The following is a 19,915-nucleotide window of genomic DNA, read 5'->3' on the forward strand; positions in this document are numbered from 1 at the left end:
CTGGGATGTTTGTGCCCATAAGAAATCGCGGAGCCACCCATTAATAGTAATGGAAAACTCTGTGCAAAGTTTCCTCCAGTAATATGAGTTACCACTCCTTGATCACTTATACTACCCCTCACACTGACCGTACTTCCGGCAAACATAACTAGTTCTTCGAGTAAGATTGGGTTGAAGCGAAAGGATATTCGCTTTATTAGCTAAGGCTGATTGAATTGCTAACTGAACTTAACTAGTCTAATTCCATTATTCTGACCCTGCAGGCTTTGATCTTTTTGATTCTCATCGAAATCGGAAGATTTGAAAGCGGAAAGAAGATTCTAGCCTTCCTTCCATATTAAAAGATCAAGGAAGACGAGCAAGAAAACGGATGCGCGTTAGCGCAACGGCTTTCGCTAACGTTGTGCAATCCGTTGCTTGTTCCCTTGACCTTTCATTCACACTCTGATTGACGCTACCCGGTCCACTCAAACCCGGTCCACTAACGCTTTGCCGAGTTATGATAGGGGGATGAGGGGAACAGACAGAGATGGTCATACAGACTTCTTTATCAGACCGACTGCTGATCGCCTTCAAACGACTCTTCCAGTCGCTGACCTACCTCGAGGAGTGACTCTTTATATAGTGTTTAGCTGAGGGAAAGAAGGTGTTATGGCCTGCCCGAGAAGGAGATTAAGGCTCTCTTTTTATGGCAGTGGAGAAGTGGATGAGGATGAAGTGTTCTCACTATAGTGATTCGGTGAAGAGGGCGTTAAGCCTAGTGAATTCTTGTTGAGATTTGGTAGACCTTGTGAATGTAGCTACTTCTGACTATGTTCCCCCTCCTAATCCTTTTACCACTACTGAGCATAAAACTCTATCTGTATGTGAGGATGAGTACACTAAGTTCCTTCAGTATCAAGCAGCAAGTAATCTGTTCCTACTGCATCGCCCTACCTTTCTAGGGCCTTGAGTGGGATACGGTTCTAGTTCCAAACCCCTCTATTCATTCGTTTGTAGCCGTGGGTCACATTCATTCCTGCTGTTTGTCGGTAGTCTTCTCGGTTTATCCTATGTAATAAGAGGTAAAAGTAGTAGGAGCGAGACCGTTGTAGCTCGAGCAGTCAATCCCTTTATCGATAAAGTGGTAATGTAATGAAGGGTCTGTAGTAAGCAAACCCAGTAGCTGCTCTTAGTAAGACCAGTCACAGGGATATATAAAACCAGAGAAAGGCTGACTTCTATTTCAACTGAAACAGGCTTGGCTGGAAGATCTTTTATTAAGTCAGACTGGCTAGAAGCGCTATAGACTGACCGTTAGAAGTCATTGATAGGGATGTTGAACACTATTAATTACTTCTCTTTAGTACCGGTATAACATCGACTACTAAAAGTAGAAGGGAAGAAAGGTTATCCAGCCACTTCTTTTGGTCCGGGATAGGAGGCTTGTTGAATCAGACGAAATAGGACATCGGTGCCGGTACTCGATTCGAAGCATGGCTGGACGCCGCACTCCTGGCACCTAAAGGTGCTTTTTTCGCGTACTCTTTTTTTGTGATTTCTCGGTAGGGAGGGATGTTTTTAGTACAGATCTTTTAAGCGAACCACTATAAGGAGTCTTTGATTGAGGATCATCTGAGATGGATGAGCCATCTCCTTTCCATTGCCAGTCAAGCCTGCCATTCAACAAGCCATGTTGTGGTCATCAGACTTTATTATAAAATCAGTAACGGAAAATAATCCATTGCTCCGTTGACTCTTTCAAGCAAGGCTTCCTTGTCTCAGAGGCCCCTTCAACCGGCTTCAAAACTCGCTATTCTGCTGACGATTTTAGCCTTTATATATCACTCCGAATGGAGTACTCAAGTTGAACCGGGCGAACCTTTGGAAGGGTTTGTTTGAGAACTTCACAACTTCACTCTAGGGCCAACCTCGAAGGGTTTCCTCTCTTTATTCAATAGAACAGCAGCCAACCACCGAGGTTCCTCACTAGATATATAGGACTGGTACCTTCGGTCTCTTGCGACACTCCGAGCAATGTTGCCGCTCTGTTCGCTTCTTTTTCAATGACGGTAACAGACCAACCTTCAATGGCAGATAATTATCAATTTGACTTAGGAGGTTCCGATGCAAAGGCCACACCTGTGGTTGATTGCCTCCGCCACCTCTCTACAGTCAGTTTCAAATTCCACTCTCACCTGTTGGTGCTTAAACTTTCAGCAGCCCAAAAAACACTCAAAAGCTCCGCTTCGAAAGCAGTTGTTGTTGGCATAAAGGCTCTTCGTCAAGTCGAACCACACCGAGGAGGCACTTGTTAACCACCGGATGGAGCAAGTTCGTGAACAATAAGAAGCTAATCGCTGGTGATTCTGTTGTATTTATGAGGAAATCGGCTGATGAGATGTTTATTGGTGTAAGGCGAGCACCAATCTCTAGTAACATCGGAGGAACAAGCTTCTACGGCGGAGATGAGTACTGTAGTTATTATCAGAGCAGTGGAGGCGTTGCTAAGGAAGACGACGGAAGTGCGAAGAAGGGGTTTAGGAGGACTGGGAAAGGGAAATTGACGGCTGAAGCAACTGCCTTGCGATGAGCCGGGGATCCCGTCATAGAATATTTCAATTAGATCGAATCTCTACTAACAAACAGAAGTGAGGCTTGCAGACCTTTTAGTCGACTAACTAGCGTTCCTCGGCGTGGGCGTGGTACATTTTGCGGCAGTTGCCTCTTCTCCCCTTTTGAGGACTCGTGGAATGAGACAAGAAAAAAAAAAGTAGTCGTGATGCCCCTGTTCACTCTATTGAGCAAGTACATGAGAGAAGGCGACATCCGGTCCTCTGCCCCAATAGCCAAAGAAAATCTGATCACATAGCCGGGCCCCGCTGAGCATAACTACCTATCTCGTCGCGGGAGTATGATTAGTTTTCAAACTAGGAAAAGCTTTGCCCTTAGCAGCACACTAGAAGCTACCAACTCAGGAATTCACTTATAAAAGAAAGGAAAACTCCCCTGCTTTTTTGGCTAGTCAAATCTGCCATGGTGGGTAGCAGGTATTCCAGTTTACTCCCAGAAGTTGTCCATCCATCAATCCCATACATTCCAGCACAGAGAGGAGTAATCCCCTCTGGCTTATCGATTCCTTTCCAAAATCCAAAGAGTTTCTATGTTACCGTGAGTCCCTCATTTTTGATCTATTTAGTCAAGTATCAGCCTCTCCTGTACTGTAATCTCTTAGGTCGATATCCAGTAGCTCCAGTAGCAGCGGGGGGAGAAGTTGACCTGGAGCAATTGCATTTTTTGGTGAAACAATAGATCCAGCTTATGATTCTATTATATATACGATGCTCAGATAATACAGGTTTAGATCCCGAGAGAGACTGGTTCTGGTATCAGAGCATTCAAGGGGAAGTGGCTTGTTTGGTGGTTCGAATCCACCGAGAGCTTGGCAGAGGAGAGGTGCTTTAGCAACTCGACTGGAAGAAGTGCCAAGAGGAGTGTATCCATACCCGTACCGAAGAGATCTTGGGAAGGCATCTCTATAGATTTAGTAGTTGGACTACCAAAGACCCAGACAGCTTCGAGGTTAGGTCTTCAGTGTTAGGTCAGTTCGAGGTCAGTTGTTCCCTCCGTACTGTTTGTTGCTAGAGAGCTGCTTTCCATCTATCTCCTACATGAAAGGATCTGAGTCCATCCAAATAGCCCAGAAAATGACAGCCATAAAAAGGCGCGCAGCCCATATAGCCTCGGCCTGTCCAAATGATGTTCAGCGGTCTCTACCCAAGTAGCTGTGGCCCATGATCCAAAGGACCCGCAACCAGTCAATCATGCTATCCTTACCTTCCAACCAATCGGCCAATCCACGCTATCCTTACCTTCCAACCAACCCCCTCGATTCCGCTTCTGCAGCAGTATATAATCTCGTTCCCTTACCTTGATGCCTACAGCTCAATTTGTTTTCCAGTGATGGCAAGAATCCGCGAAATACTGCTTTTTCTTTTTCTTGTGTTGTTTCTGAATGGCATCATAGCTACACGAGGGAAAGCGATGCTGCCCACTCTGCCGCAAAAGGGGGCCGCTTTCTTCCCCCCAAAAATGCCGGTTCCACCATCAGGGCCCAGCAAGCAGCATAATTCTGTTCCGAGGCTGCGTTTCATTCCAGCAACAGTAGTATACGGTTCAAAACGCCTTGTTCCATCCGGCGCGAATCCCCTCCATCACTAGTAAAGTGGAGGTGTTATTTGTATTGCAATAATGAATAAATGTACGAACACAAATAATGAGCAGACCTGCCCACGTTTGTATGTGGATTCATTTCATAATATATTATTTTTGAATAAAGAAGCGCTTTGAGGCAAGTTGTGTTTCTCGGTTGATGGATGGAGTTCCATTGTCCCATGAGAACTCTTAGCTACTGAGATACGAGAAGAGAAAATGCACTTTTCCATCTATATAAAGAGAAAGTTTTGGATTCCTACTGTCCTCCGTAGAGCTCAAATAGGGTTTCTTTCTTTTGCCGGTATATCAAGAGACAGTTTGTGATTCCTACTGTCCTCTTACGAAGGAAAATAGGGTTGCATCAAATCCTCGCTATATCAAGAGACAGTTTGTGATTCCTGATGTACTCTTACGAAGGAAAATGGGATTGCTCACTTTTGCCGGTATATCAAGAGCGAAGTCTCGTGGTTAACAGTCACCCATCTATTCCTAGTTAGGGATCAAAAAGGGACATAGAGTCTCAATCTATCGTTCTATCATATACGCGGAAAGTCTCAGACAAGCAACAGAAGGAAAGCAGTTACCTACTATTGGATTTGAACCAATGACTCTCGCCGTATGAAAGCGATACTCTAACCGCTGAGTCAAGTAGGTTTCTTTCTTTGCTAACGGTTAGTAATTGCTAGAGACTGAGGACTCTTCGCGGATTACTTGGTTTCAGGGGATTGTCTTCTCTACATATCAGGAAACTGGTCCATGGCGTGGATCTCCTTGGAAACAGCTTCAGGTATAAGATCCCCTTCACTATTCCCTTAATATTCCTCTGATGTTGAGCTGATGGGAAAATATATAAATCTGGTTATTCGAATGCTAATTTGGGTTTGGAATGTGAGGTTCCAGTTGTGTCAAGTTTGGATTGCTGTGTTGGGGGGATTCGTGGTTTGAAATCGAAATATGTTGATTGGAAGCAGTATTAGTTAGTTCATTTGAAAATGAATGCCATATCCCTTAGTTTTGTTGTTTGAGATTCATCTTCAACAAAGATACATTGGAAAAAGAAGTCGGAAGATCTTGGTCTTAGTATTGTTTGTGTTGCACTCAGATACAGTAAATCGCTACAATCTCTCTTCTCTCTTCTCCTATCCCTCCGCTTGCTTCCGTTTTCAATCTCTCCTTTCTCTCAGACATTACGGTCTCTTTCTCTCTCTCTCTTTCTGAGCGGTGGTCATGCTCTGTACATTCTAGTATATGTTGATGATCTTAGAATCACATGGTCCAATCCTCTTCATATTGATGAATAGTATGCATCAAAAATGCCATCTTTTCTATAAAGTATCTGGCTCAATCTTGGTCAAAAAGTGAGTAGAACTTCTGCTTCTATCTTTCTCAAAACATTACTGATCTATTGGTCAAGGCTGGCATGGAAAGAACCTATCCCTTCTCCCATAGTAACTTATGGGTCCTCTTTGTCTGCTCTGCTGTTGTAAGTTCCACTTTGTTAATCCTCATCTCTATCGTAGCTAGCATTCTTGGTGGTTGCTAGCATAACCAGACCTGACATAGCTTACTCAGTGAACTTTCACAATTTCTGATGAGACCTTAGATAGAAAAGAAGGTTTAGATTCAAGTTTCTATTCCTTCCTATTAAACGCTTTCAAAAGATTGTTGAGATATCTTCTCTGAATTGTCTGCACTTGACACCTTCCTCTCAACTTGCTCTTGTTTTAGTGATGCTGATTGGCCTTCGTGGGAATTTATAGATCACTCTCAGGATATTGGCTTTTTCTTGGGAGATCCTACGGGAAAAGAAGGAAAGAAGTCAAAATAAGAGAGTCAGAGCCTAGGTTAGAAGTCAGTTTCAGTTCTCTTAGGTCTCTTTCCACATATACAAACTGAGAGTTCAGTCTCATATAGCATGAGGGGACATGGCTTGGTAATCGATTCAAATTGGACATAGATAATCTTTCAATTTCTCATATTATATATGATAGTATAGGCGTGGAATATTTATTGGGGTTATAAAAAAAAAAAAGAATCCTCGTCTTTACAGTCTTATCAATTGTGATAAGAAAGCGCTCTTAGTTCAGTTCGGTAGAACGTGGGTCTCCAAAACCCAATGTCGTAGGTTCAAATCCTACAGAGCGTGATTCCGTTGCTCTTGTTAGGTCGAAAATTAGACTGAACTCAAATAATTGAACAGTAATCTGAATTTGATCTCTCGCCAGAATTGATTTAACCAATAGACATATATATTATCTTTCTTACTTCTGACCTGTGGTGCTCTATACATATCGGTGAATTTAGATATGAAAATGAAATCTCCTTTATTTAGAGGACCATTGGTCAACAGTTCCACAGAAAATCCAATTCATATCCTAACGCGAGAGAAATTGAGACATCAGACCAGTGGTACAAACTCAACAGAGAAAGTAATACTACCTAATATACTTCATAGTTATATCAAAAACCTAAACTTAGATTTCACATCACCATATGGATCAACTGGTAATAATTCATTATTAAGCATACTTCGTAGTAGGTTTAAACAAAGCATTTTCCCATCATCTGGATTAAAGTGTTTGGATACTACTGGTGATTTTCTCATCAAAAATGTTTTACATAAAAGATATGAAAGTGTTCAGCAGAATATCTCAAATGCATTATCATCCTCCATAAATTCTCGCACTGCAGTCTTCTTTTGTATACTGTTCAGTATAACAGTGTTAATGGAAATAGCTCCTGGACCTCTTTTGAACAAACCTTCATTATTATTTTCAGATAATTTACCAAATGTATTGCAATATACACGAGATGTGTATGTGAATCATGTTTGTATAATACACAAAAGTTTAAGTCCATGTGAGTGCGAGGAGCCTCTCAATCGAATTATTAGAGATATGTTTCCGCAAACCACTTTTGACCCACTTGAACTACAGAAACCTTCACCCAGTAAAGTGAAAACTATAACCTACATGCTTGGTACTATTCTTCTTGTAATTACATTAATGGATAAGACTGGATACACTCAATTAGTTCAAATGTAGATAGAATGAAATACACATTAACCTCCTTCTCCATTTACTGTTCTTTGATTCTAACCTCCTTCTCCATTTCCCGTTCTGTCCTAGTTCTTTGTTTCTAACATTCTTAGCTTACCGAGATAAGCAATTCCCTACCTAGAAAAAGATGATCAAAGGCATTGAGGATCAAGCTATCCTTCTTTTGCTGTTGAATTGAATTCTGTTTTGGTAAGGACATCAGTATTGATCCTCGTCTGATATAGAGACTTTCAGGTTTTCTAGATCAGCTATTATCCTTTGAAACTCATTAACGTCCTCAAACTAAGGAAAGAAGTGCTCAGTGAGCTTTGAATGATTGAATTGGACTTTCGGTCAGAAGTGAGCCTAAGCTTTGTTGTGAGCTGTCTCGTTTCCCTGTACTCGCATTCGCTTACATCAAACCAATCAAGCTAGGATTCTTGTGGGATTGACTCCTGGTAAGGAACCGTCTTTACATCTCTAACTTGTTGGCTCGTTAGGAAGGGAAGTTCAAGCTTGCCTGTAAGGGGAAGGGAAGCTCTCTAAGCAAGCTATTTTCATGCCTATACTAGCTTTCTTTGTTTGACAGGTTGGGGGAATACCCAATTCAAAGAGATCAAGCTTACACTGCACAGATTTGACCTTCTGGTGAGAGTTTCCGGTAAGCTTTCACAGAGCAGATGTTGTTCTCGACTGAATCAACAAGTGGAAGAGTCACGTCAGTGCCTAAAGGTCAGTTTGAAACTCCTTCTTAAGAACCTCTTGAAGTAAGCCTTCTCTAAGAACTCCAGAAGCTACCCTGAAGCCTTCTCTCGTTGACAACCATTACGGGATAGGATTTCATTTGAACTATTTTCTTCATTGGCTTTCTAGTCTTTGCAGCCACTTGCGCTAGAATTTCTAAATCTAGTTAGTAGGGAGATGTTGGCACAAGAAGGCGAACTTTCACCATATATCAATAAGTCCTCTGCTCTGGCTGCTATTGACAACATTGTCTCACTGAGCAGCAATGTCTTTGTACCTTCTCATGGAGGAAACATGGGCCTTCCTGGCCTGGCTATATCATATATCGCCTTCGCTCTACGGTCTTTCTTCAAGAGAATGCCCTTTCGGCTGGGAATACGGGAAATAGCTGCTTTCTGGGCTTTCTTTCGCCTTAATTCTATCTGCCTTTAATCGCTTTCAAGTCCGGAAAGGAGACTCTCTTTAGAGCTTCTAACTCAAATTCTTCCACTCCTGTAGCTGAGGTATTCGCTAGCTCATATGTAATAGGTCTCTGGCTTGCTCCTGTCTGCTCTTTGGTTATCTATCGGAGTCGTAATCTTTCCTTAGTACAAGCACTAAGTAAGCAAGCTACCTTTCTGTCCACAAATAAATTCTTTCTATTGATTCCCGCGAATCTGGAATCTCTGTAACTATGGGCAAAGGGTCAAAGCGTTCTGATAAGGGAAGAAGATACGTAAGCCTCTTTTGTCTCGAAAAAGGCCTTTCTATCTCTTGCATTCATCTTATCCTTATTGTTTGTTGTACTCTTTCTTCAGTGTGGGGGTAACCTTGTTCCATAGTTCGCGGGTGTGCTCTCCATCAGTCTTTCAAATCTCCCTGTCGCTAGTCAGTCAAGTAGTTCTTGAGTGGACTCGAGGGGCAAAGAGGCTCGAGTGAAACGAAGAGGGGGCCTATTGAAAGATCTAACCGCCGGCCACTTCCAGCCGTTTTCTTCAATAATAGTGTTGACTTTGGCATAGACCGGAATAGCTGTATCATAACAGATTCTACTACTATACTTTTGAACAATGGGACCTAACGGATGCCTGTTGTCGAACCAAAGAAAAGTACCTTTCCCATTACCGACCGGATGAAAGGTGTCCCTCAAGTTCAGCAATTTCCTCCAACTCCAGGAACAGTCATTGGGAACGGGGATGCCCCACAACAAATAGATGGGAGCAGCAAATTTTTCTCATTCAGCGTAGTGCAGCTTATATAGAAAGGACAAAGCGCTGCTTATAGATATATGGGCACAGCTTTCTTCTCTGTAGAGATTTTCATTGATCGTAGCTAATTAGGCGGCAACAACCGAAGAAGCAGAAAAAGTAGCTGTTACCGCGAATAAGGATCTGGGTTGGCTTCTTCTTTTTCTGAGTCTGCTCGAAAAGGGTAATGGTTGGACCTAGCTTCCCTGGTTTGGTTGGCTTGGGAATTGGGAATAGGGTAGTTGACTTTCCTTGTTTTCTTATAAAATCAAAATTGGTCAAATTAGGTACTGTTACTTGGGAAGGTTAGCTATAGTGACATCCTTTGCTTACAGTCCCTAAGATTAGCTAGACAAAGATGCTGGACAAGATCTTATAGGGGATACGTACAGCAATAGGTTACCAATAGGTAATAGGTTATATTACTATCCTAACTACACCGACCTCCGAGTCCTTGCTTTGTACGCTCTCCCAACCAGAAAACGTCCGGAAACGTTCACTTTATTCGTTTAATAGAATGATCTCTCACAGAAGACCCAAAATCCCATCACAAAGTAACTTCCAAAGAGGAATAAGAGCTAAACGGTCTCAGAGGTCCTAAATAAGCTTTCTTTCTTTTCAATGGAAGAAACCCTACCATCCCTGTTTTCAAACCCATAGAACACATAAATCATATATCTCTGAGTGAGCTTGAATCGGTATCAGACATCGTACATCTTAGCTGGGAGAGCTAGAGATAGTTCTAACCCTCACATCCAGAAAGCCAGGAGAGCAAAGAAAGTAGGAAGAAGAGAAATCCGGGAAACCAGAAAGAAAAGAGGAATGTGAGAACTAGTAATCCCAAGAATAGGAATATCAGAATCAAAGAACTAGGAAAGTAGGTTAGTTGGGAATGGTAGGAAAGCAAGGGAAGCCAAGTAAGCCAAGGAAGAAAGGTTTGGTTAGTTGTTCACTTCATAGGAGGAATGGTAAATCAATGTTAGATCCCTTAATGTTAGATCCCTTAATGGAAGATCTGTAAATTGGAGAAATGGGATTGTAAGACATGTGCATACACCCCTCAACAAAACGGGGTAGCTGAAAGGATGAACCGCACAATCATTGAAAAGATCAGAAGTATGCTTTGTGAGTGTGGACTTCCCAAGACTTTCAGGGCAGATGCTGCAAACACAGCTGTGCACATCATCAACAAATACCCTTCCACAGCAATCAATTTCCATGTTCCAGATGAGGTATGGTTTCAATCAGTCCCTACTTATTCATATCTCAGGAGATTTGGGTGTGTTGCTTACATTCACTGTAATGAAGGAAAGCTGAAGCCTAGAGCTAAGAAAGGAGAGGAGAAGGGGAGTTACCTAATAAATAGGATAGTAAGCATTCCTTACACCATAGGGATAGGAAAGACTAGCAGCCCCAGGAAAGCAAGCCACCTCGGAATAAAAGGCTAAGTAGACCTAGTAGGAGTAGAGGAAGCTGAAACCATTCCATATGAAACTACAGGATAAGAAAGAGTGACAGGGTCTGTAAATGAACCATCTTCACTTTCTCTAGTAGTGGGTGTTGAGGAAACTCCAGGTAATTCAACAACTGAAGCCTTTAACTGAGACGGATGGAAATGATGCCTTTACAGGAGGCTTCGTAGAAGAAAGAACAGGCTCCAACGAGAGTTCCATAAATGATTCAAGTAAGAGTCTCAGTAGTTAGTTGCAGAAGTAGCTGTGAATTCAATAGTTCTAGTATCTGTTGCTTTAGTTGCAGTAGCTCTTCCAACAACTGGAATTTCAATCCGGCTGGCAGCGGTCTAGATAAGACGCAGCGCAGGACTCTCAATTGAGATAAGCTATGACTCTCCAACAAGGACTACCTACAAGGGCAACAAACCGCTCCCCAGTACTTTAGTTATGAGTGCCCTCGAAGTAAATGTTCCAATCGAATTATAAGCTTTCTTCTCAGCCCCAGGGAGTTCACTAGGTATAGACTCAGGGAGTTTTGAGTCCGTGTCCGTTTCAGAAACCTCCTCTTATCATGCGGGATTAAGCACAGAAGCAGTTAGCAAACACTGAAGAAGAAGCAGGGCTAGCTCCCTTCAGGGCAGTGAAACTGTAGTAAACCCTGGTATGTAATAATAGAGATTTAGTAGTTCAAGCTCAATAGATAGTAAGGTTCTGAAAGAATAAATGCGATGTAAAGTAAAGGTAAGATATGTCTTTTAGCAGTCCAACTTGAATGCCTTTGTCTCACTTGAGAAAGAGAGGCGGGTGAGCTACTACCTGTGATAGACGAATTAGCTCCTACTTTTGATCTTAACCGGGAGTTTTGAACCCATGTCGAAACCAGGGAGGTTGAAGACAAACTTTAGACATTCAAATCACAGCTAAAAAGAGAATTTGAAAAGATTTGATTGTGAGGTTAGGGTTGTGGAGGATGATTCGAAGTTCTCAATGCTGTAAAACGTAAGCGCAAGCTTAACTCGATTATGACCTTATGGATTCGACCCACCTGAATATCTCCTTCCCTTTCATATTGATTTTCTCTCGGGCCTAGCCCTCATCAATGAATTAATGAGTTTCTTCGCCCTCTTTCTTTGGATTCAACTGAGACAAATTGCTCGTTGACGGCTTAGATCACCACGGCATCTTACCTTTCTCTTGTCTTTCTTACTGTAGCCCTTGATACTAAGTTCCAGTGAGATGTGGGGAATGCTTTTATGAATGGAAAACGATTCTAGATTTAGAGTCGGGTTTAGTTTACACCTTCGCCAGGGTGATCAGTTTCTTCACATCTAGTTAGTAGACTCATAAAGGCATTGTATGGACTAAAACAAAACTCCGGCTCGCAATTCTTCCTAAGCGGGAAGACCCGTGGATATGGTCTTCAACCCATACCCATTAGGAGTACCCTCACGAATGAATGTAGGACAGATATTTGAATGCTCGCTTGGGTTAGCGGGAAGTCTGCTAGATAGACATTATCGAATAGCCCCTTTTGATGAGAGATATGAACAAGAGGCTTCGAGAAAACTAGTGTTTTCTGAATTATATGAAGCCAGTAAGCAAACAGCGAATCCATGGGTATTTGAACCCGAGTATCCAGGAAAAAGCAGATTTTTTTATGGAAGAACAGGAGATCCTTTTGAACAGCCTGTGATAATAGGAAAGCCCTATATCTTGAAATTCATTCATTAGGTTGATGATAAAATACACGGACGTTCTAGTGGACATTATGCACTTGTTATACAACAACCCCTTAGAGGCCGTTCCAAGCATGCGTCCCAACGAATACCAACAAGTGGAGTTAATGCTATATCTCATCCTTTCCTTAGTAGGGTTTCTCCCTAAACAAAATACCGATTCAAGCCCCTTTACTAGGTTGGGCGAGTCTCACGATTCTCGATTAAGAAATATCTTAATTAAGAGATGAGAGAACACCGACTGAACTTCTAGAGCTCTTTTTTTTTAGATTTCGGAATAAGGAAAGCTTGCTTATATTCATACTCTAATGCTCTAATGCGAATGAGGAATGCAAGATAACAGAGTCGTTTCCGCTCCTCTACTGGACCGGTCCCCGGGGATGAAGTAAACTTGCTACTGATTGAGCATGAAGACAGTCTGCTTTGAATATGAATGAGACATGCTATGTGAGAAGGGAGAAATTGTTGTTTGTTCAAGCTACCACTGATGTGAACATGTAAATGAACATACATATGAACATGTTACACGCGTATATGCTTAACACGTGTAACGCGTATCGCACATTAGCTTATAAGAATTAGTTCTAGTCCTCTCTTTCCTCGGAACTGAAATAACCGACCTAGTCCCTTAGCTACTTTGCTCAGGTTTTTCTATCTATATTAGTTAGGTTAGCTCGTTAACAACGTGTATAGGTTTCAGAATTCCTTAAGAGCTAAGAGGGAAGGTCCTCCGCTTTTTGTTATAAAAGAAGGAGAGTGCGGCTACCCTTACTCGAGACCCCACCTAGAACCAACTGGGCGATCTACGTCGATGCGCTATGAGATTATTAAACTATCCTCAACAGGAAATAAATAGATTATATAGAACCCTACCTTAGAATCTTATCTATAGCCCTCCTAAGTAAATACTCCTTATGAAATCTTGCTATGAAGGCTGGTGAGAATGCAACTACTGTAGCTGGTGATGCCCTTCCTGATTAAATGATATATCCCTAGTCTTCCACCGCCCGGTAAAAGAAGTGAGTTGAATTAGGTTGTTGATTTTCCGATGAAAGGAAAGAAAAAAAAAAGAAAGCAAGCATACATTCCTAAACTACTGATCTATCTCTTTATGAGTAGAATCTATTGGATGCCCGTTTACGATGCAACTATCGAAAGCCATTTGCACCAGGTTTATAAAGACTGGTTCGAAAGGACCAAGCGCACTGCGCTTTCCCTTGCCCAGATGTTCGCCTTTCTAAGCTAAGTCAAGTAATGGTGACCCGCCTAAGACTGGAGCCTCGTAACATGTTGGCGAAGAGCTTCGAACTGAGAGTTCGATCAGCATCAACTAGTTAATGCTTGTTGAGACCTCTTTCTCTTTTCCGCACCAATCTTAATTGACTACTACATCTTTATTTGGGTGTATAGCTCAGTTGGTAGAGCATTGGGCTTTTAACCTAATGGTCGCAGGTTCAAGTCCTGCTATACCCAAACCTACCTTACCACACTATATAGTAAAGATGCGTAGTAGCGTTCTAAGATCAATGAGGGGAAGGTTGGTCATAAATTTGGAGAGTACACGTAAACTCAGACTTTCGAGAACAAATATTGGACCGGGAAGAAAAAAGGGACAGAAATCCATAAAGTCAAAAAATATGGCACGAAAAGGAAATCCGATTTCGGTAAGACTTGGAAAAAATCGTAGTTCAGATTCAAATCGGTTCAGTGAGGGCGACCGCGAAATTCACCGAATGGGTAAGTCTTTTCCTTCAGTTTATCCTATATTTTAAAAAAAGCGTGGGAGGACGTTGCAGATGTCCGGGACGGACACGACTTCTTCTAACGCTAGAAGACCACTGGAAAACACCCGGAACCAGAGCATGTCGTGAAAGAAGCACACTGGATGGGCGTGCTTCGACCGTGTCTCCGGGGCACAGTTGAATGTAGATATCATTAACACGAGGTGTAGGATACCAGGCCGAGAAACCCGGGCAACTAACCCCCCCTATGCGCCGATCGCTAGCGCATCCAGGTCCCCGGCGCCCAGCTCTGCGGGGGAGGCCTAGTCTGATCTGAGAAGTGCTAATTCGGTTCGGATAGACTTCAAAAAAGAACGCCGCCGCCCAATAAGAAAAATCAAACAAGTGCTAAGTTTCAGATAGTGAATAAACCGAAACGAAAGAAGAGAGGTTTCTCGCTCGGCGCCTAAAGCGCACTATGCTCCGTTTTAACAAATGAGAGTTTTTGGTGGAACCGGTGAACCACGCGAGCTGGTTAGATGTGTGGGACAGAGGGCTCGTAGTACCTGTTAGCGTAGCTATGCAGTGGAAGGGAAGGAGCCTAAATCGACCCCTTTCTTCTTCTTTTTTTCTTTGAAAAAAAGCAGTACAAAGAGATTAGACTCTCGGATGAGACTAAGCAGCCACCGACCGTTCCGACGGCACCCCTGACCGATTTTGATTAAGAGACCGAAAACCTATCTAAAATGAAGCCTAGTTTAAGTTGTCAAACAAATGATAGAATTGAAAAATATTCCGGGAAGAAATATAGATAGAATTTTGCTCAATAAAGGGAAGATTCGTAGAAAAGGATAAGTTGTTTCGCTAAGGCTGCAATCTTTCTAAAGAAACAAGCGAGAAACTTGACTTTGAGAAAAAAAGGTGCTTGTTGCCGGTAAGTCAGCTTGTTTTATATCAATAAAGGGGAAAGGTTAATGACAACTGCCTCTTCCTGTTGCGAGGGCCTTGCACGAAACCAAACCGCCCCCCGCCCCAATCAAGTACCAGTTGCTTCGCAGCGCGGGTAGCCTACTTAGGTTAGGAGGGCATTGCCCCTCAGTTCTTACTAACCTCCGGTGTGTAATCAACATGTTGCTAGCTTCAACTCGGTTGAATAAGAATCATTGATTCTCTCTCCTGTCCATTTCTTATTCATTCAGGGCGCTCGGCCGGTGCTCCTTTCTCAAACCAAAATGACTCTGAACGTTAGGGAAGATAAGACCACCTGAGCGAACCGATCAAAGGGACTTGACTTATCCGAACCGAACGATAGCAGCTTAAACTTAAAGCTAAGCCTCTCACGAGCAGCGTCGCTGCGCGGGGAGGAGCATCTCAAAGTATGGGGCAAAGGATCAAGCGCTTTGACTTTGTCTCCCGGGATCCACTATAGGTTGGGTTTGAGAGCCGTGTGATGGGTGACTATCCAGCACGGTTCGGAGAGCACTTTTAGTCTTTGTTGGTGAATGGAAGCCCCCCTATCAAGCAAAAAAGAAGCGGCTCTTTCTACGGCGGGGTCACTATTGACTCTATTTATTATTATGGTAAATTTGTGTATCAAGATGTCAATCTGAGATCTTATTTCGGTTCGATACGTCCACCTACGAGACTCACCTTCGGCTTTCGTCTCGGTAGGTGTATTATTCTACATTTTCCTAAAAGAACATTCATTCATTTCTTTCTTCCCCGTCGACCACGACGACTGAAACGACGTGAAAAAACTAGACCCGGAAAGGAGAAGGGCCGATGGTGGACGACATTCGGGAAAGCCGGGCCGATCGGGAGTCTTCATTCAAGCGACGATACAGAAGAAGAACGAAACGAAGTGAGAGGCCGGGGGGCAAGGAAAAGAGTCGAGTCGATCAGGCTCGACGACCGAAAGAAGCAAAACGAAATCCGGGGTTGGCCGAAAAAAAAACAACGCTATGGATATCATGACCGATTACCCTCGATAAAGAAGAATCTTTCTAAATCACTTCGGATCAGCGGGGCCTTCAAGCATCCGAAATACGCCGGGGTTGTAAATGACATAGCGTTTCTGATAGAAAATGACGACTCCTTCAAAAAAACGAAGTTATTCAAGTTCTTTTTCCCAAAGAAGTCCCGCTCCGACCGCCCGACGAGTTATCTACGGACCCTCCCTGCAGTGCGCCCCTCCTTGAATTTTTTGGTCATGCAATACTTTTTTAATACAAAGAACCAAATGAATTTCGACCCCGCCGTAGTTCTCAATCATTTCGTGGCACCGTGCGCCGCTGAACCATCTACGATGGGGAGAGCGAATGCACAGGGAAGAAGCTTACAGAAGAGAATACGTTCTCGTATCGCTTTTTTTGTAGAAAGCTCGACCAGCGAGAAAAAGTGTTTGGCCGAAGCCAAAAATAGGTTGACCCACTTCATTCGCTTGGCGAATGATCTTCGCTTCGCGGGAACAACTAAAACCACCATCTCGCTCTTTCCATTCTTCGGTGCTACCTTTTTCTTTCTAAGAGATGGGGTTGGGGTGTATAATAACCTTGATGCCCGGGAACAACTCCTCAATCAATTAAGGGTCAAATGTTGGAACCTCATGGGTAAGGATAAGGTAATGGAATTGATAGAGAAATTCAAAAACCTAGGTGGGATAGAAGAATTGATAAAGGTAATAGATATGATGATAGAGATCATACTGAGAAAGAGAGGAATTCCGTACAGGTACAACTCTGATTTTTACGAAGTCAAAAAAATGCGATCTTTCTTGTCTAATAGAACAAACACTAAGACCTTAATTGAGTCAGTAAAAATAAAATCTGTTTATCAAAGCGCTTCTCCGATTGCTCAAGACATCTCTTTTCAACTGAAGAACAAAAGAAGATCATTTCATTCCATTTTTGCTAAAATAGTGAAGGAGATTCCAAAAAGGGTGGAGGGAATCCGTATATGTTTTTCCGGTCGATTAAAAGACGCAGCAGAAAAAGCTCAAACTAAATGCTATAAGCATAGAAAAACTTCTCGTAATGTATTTAACCAGAAAATCGATTATGCTCCTGCGGAAGTATCTACTCGTTACGGAATCTCAGGTGTCAAAGTGTGGATTTCATATAGTCAAAAAAAAGGGGGACGTGCTATATCCGAAACGTACGAAATATAGTAAATATCGTAAAGGCAGATGTAGTAGGGGTTGCAAACCGGATGGTACAAAACTGGGTTTTGGAAGATATGGCACTAAAAGTTGTAAAGCTGGTCGTCTTTCATATCGAGCCATTGAAGCAGCGCGTCGGGCTATAATCGGACACTTCCATCGTGCTATGAGCGGACAATTCCGAAGAAATGGTAAGATATGGGTAAGAGTTTTCGCGGATCTACCTATTACCGGTAAACCCACAGAAGTAAGAATGGGAAGAGGAAAAGGAAATCCTACGGGTTGGATTGCTCGTGTGTCCACGGGACAAATCCCATTTGAAATGGATGGTGTGAGTTTGGCAAATGCTCGACAAGCCGCTACATTAGCGGCTCATAAACCATGTTCGTCAACCAAGTTTGTTCAGTGGTCGTAACGTAATTGGTTAATAGAGAGAAAGCGGGCCGAGAATCTTATGTCAAAAGGACCAAGGATGATCTTTTCGGAAAGGAGGAGTAGGAGGAGTCAGACGGAATCAAATGATTACGAGATAGACAATGAGATCAGGGAGAGCAAGAGCACTTAGACAATTGACTTTGAGTACAGGAAAGTCTGCTGGTAGGAATTCCTCAGGGCGTATTACGGTTTTTCACCGAGGGGGTAGCTCGAAGCGATTGCTGCGAAGAATTGATCTGAAACGAAGCACTTACTATGGCTTCGTTTTTTTTGTCTTCTTCATCGCCCCGAAGTTGGGGCATATTTGGATCTTTCTTCAACTGACGTTAAGTCTTGTTAGACTTATAATGGACCCTGCTGGATTATTTGTTATTCCTAATCTTGACCTACCTCCATCTACCGAGGGTAACGAGATTGTTCTCAATACGTCGGTAGAGTCGTTGTACAACGACATAGAGAGTTCCGCCTCTGTGCGAGCGCGGAATCTCCTATTATGGGAAGGTCATGAACAAATCCAAGGTCTGGAACGGGCCCTAGAGAACGAGGGGGATCCAGGGCGGCGTGGGGAATTAAGCACGCGCCTGGATCAGGCCATTAGGGCCCAAGAACGCCAACTCCACTTGGCTCGAAGAGCTGATTCCATTCGGGATAGGCAAATCGCCGAGTGGAGGCGAAGATTTGATGTAGAATATGCTCGGGAAGAGGGGGAAAGCGCGCGCCGTGCGTTCCTTAATTGGTGTCTCCGGGTGCTCCTCCATGCACAGGAGGACGACCAGCCCCCCCGGAACTGAATCAGCTAGCTCTTTTGTTCTCGTGTACAACAACCTTAACCGCGCAAGCCTGGGCTGGGCCTATCTCCATCCTTAGAGGAGCCGTATGAGGCGGAAGCCCCACGTACGGTTTTGAAGCCGAGCCTTTCCAGCAATGGGGCTTAGGGACGGATATGATGATTGGTTTAGGTAGGGCGGCCGGCCTACTACGGGCACCCGCCTGTAGGGATTAGTGCGTGAGACCGCGATCCACAAACTGACGCATGGGACTCACCCTTTACTTGAGAATAAAGAGGGGAAAGATAGCATGTCCCAAGAGCGAGGCGAGTTTTGGAACCCTACAGCGAGAGGGACGCCTCGCGAGCCGGGCTTCCAGAGATGAGGCCTTTTGGCAAAGCCAAGTTTCTTTCGGGCCACCAAACCCTGCAACTGATGAGAAAGAAGGCCCTATGAAGTAAAGGTAAGCGTGTACGTTGTCATACTCCCTGCCTTCCAAAGGTGCCTAGAGGACGGGCCAGACGCAGCAGAGCGGCAACCCGGGAGCAGAGTCCCCACCCACCGGCAGGAGGACAGGAGACGGCCATCTCAAGGCACATCACGACCTACAGGTAAGACCGGCGAGACCAGGGAAGGCAACCCGATTGAGAGTCAGAGGATCCATAGTACCTGCAGCCCACGGACTTCATATTCCTCATTTTAGAAAGCAGAGGGAAGGGATCTCTTTTCTGCAACGGAAAAAAAAAACGGAGCAGATTTTACTCGGCACAACCTAACGATACATCCAATACCAATGATCTGCGCCTAGAATGCGTTGCTAGATCTCTGTTCTAAAAAGCTATACAGGCAACAAGAAAGTTGACCGGGGGCGGGTCTTCCCTTTCATTACTTATTTCACGACGAGGGAACCGCGCCCGCATCAGTCGAAGTGGTGCCCTCCTCGAAGAAAGAAGGTTTCAGTCTCATTCAACCAACTATCTTTTTGAAGCAGATAGTTCACGAGATAATTGAGTAAGTTAAGATAAATGTCACAATTTGAACCAAAGGCCTTTTTAGTGATTAGTCTGCTAGTTTCTTTGATCTTAGTCGGTGTTAATTATTCTTTTTTTTTTTTTCTCAAGTCAAACCGGAAAGAGAAAAGACCCTAATTTTGTTCTTATCCATCGTCTTCTTGGTAGCAAGTTTTTTTTGTCTTTGTTGTTAGTCACCAACTTATTTACCCAGAAATAGATAAGGGAGATTTAGTAAATCCACTTCTGGTGCTGGCCCAGCTGTCGTGTCTATTGGTTCTCTTTAGCGGCTCTTGAGCCACTTACGCAGGCGCCAGCACCGGCTAAAGTTGCCCCATCCCGTTCCTAACCAATCTCCTCTTGGGGGGGAACGGGCAAAATCGCTAGATCCCTCATGGGATCAAAAACAACCTATCACCGAAGTCTCACCTAT

At 43.4% G+C, this 19,915-nt stretch overlaps 3 protein-coding genes and 2 non-coding genes across 5 annotated transcripts; all 5 read left to right on the top strand.

The window, feature by feature from the left end:
* The first annotated feature begins 5,703 nt into the window (after positions 1–5,703).
* On the top strand, positions 5,704–8,421 carry LOC147939702 (putative mitochondrial protein AtMg00920). The gene has a single exon (XM_087460745.1). The coding sequence runs from the start codon at positions 6,501–6,503 to the stop codon at positions 7,236–7,238; it is 738 nt and encodes a 245-aa protein (XP_087316871.1). The 5' UTR covers positions 5,704–6,500; the 3' UTR covers positions 7,239–8,421.
* TRNAW-CCA (transfer RNA tryptophan (anticodon CCA)) lies at positions 6,267–6,340 on the top strand. Its single transcript has one exon. It is a non-coding gene; the product is annotated as a tRNA-Trp (tRNA).
* Positions 8,422–12,492: 4,071 nt separating the features above from the next.
* On the top strand, positions 12,493–17,521 carry LOC147939704 (small ribosomal subunit protein uS3m-like). Its single transcript, XM_087462340.1, has 2 exons — positions 12,493–14,104; positions 15,684–17,521. Exons 1-2 carry the CDS (start codon positions 13,835–13,837, stop codon positions 17,277–17,279), a joined length of 1,866 nt encoding a protein of 621 aa, XP_087318466.1. The 5' UTR covers positions 12,493–13,834; the 3' UTR covers positions 17,280–17,521.
* On the top strand, positions 13,793–13,865 carry TRNAK-UUU (transfer RNA lysine (anticodon UUU)). Its single transcript has one exon. It is a non-coding gene; the product is annotated as a tRNA-Lys (tRNA).
* A 285-nt stretch (positions 17,522–17,806) lies between the features above and the next one.
* Positions 17,807–19,271, top strand: LOC147939706 (uncharacterized). The gene has a single exon (XM_087462339.1). It carries the CDS (start codon positions 17,807–17,809, stop codon positions 18,494–18,496), a length of 690 nt encoding a protein of 229 aa, XP_087318465.1. The 3' UTR covers positions 18,497–19,271.
* The last annotated feature ends 644 nt before the right edge of the window (positions 19,272–19,915 follow it).

This window comes from Camelina sativa, chromosome 8, assembly GCF_030686135.1.
Source record: "Camelina sativa cultivar CO46 ecotype springtype chromosome 8, ASM3068613v1".
Classification (NCBI taxonomy): domain Eukaryota; kingdom Viridiplantae; phylum Streptophyta; class Magnoliopsida; order Brassicales; family Brassicaceae; genus Camelina; species Camelina sativa.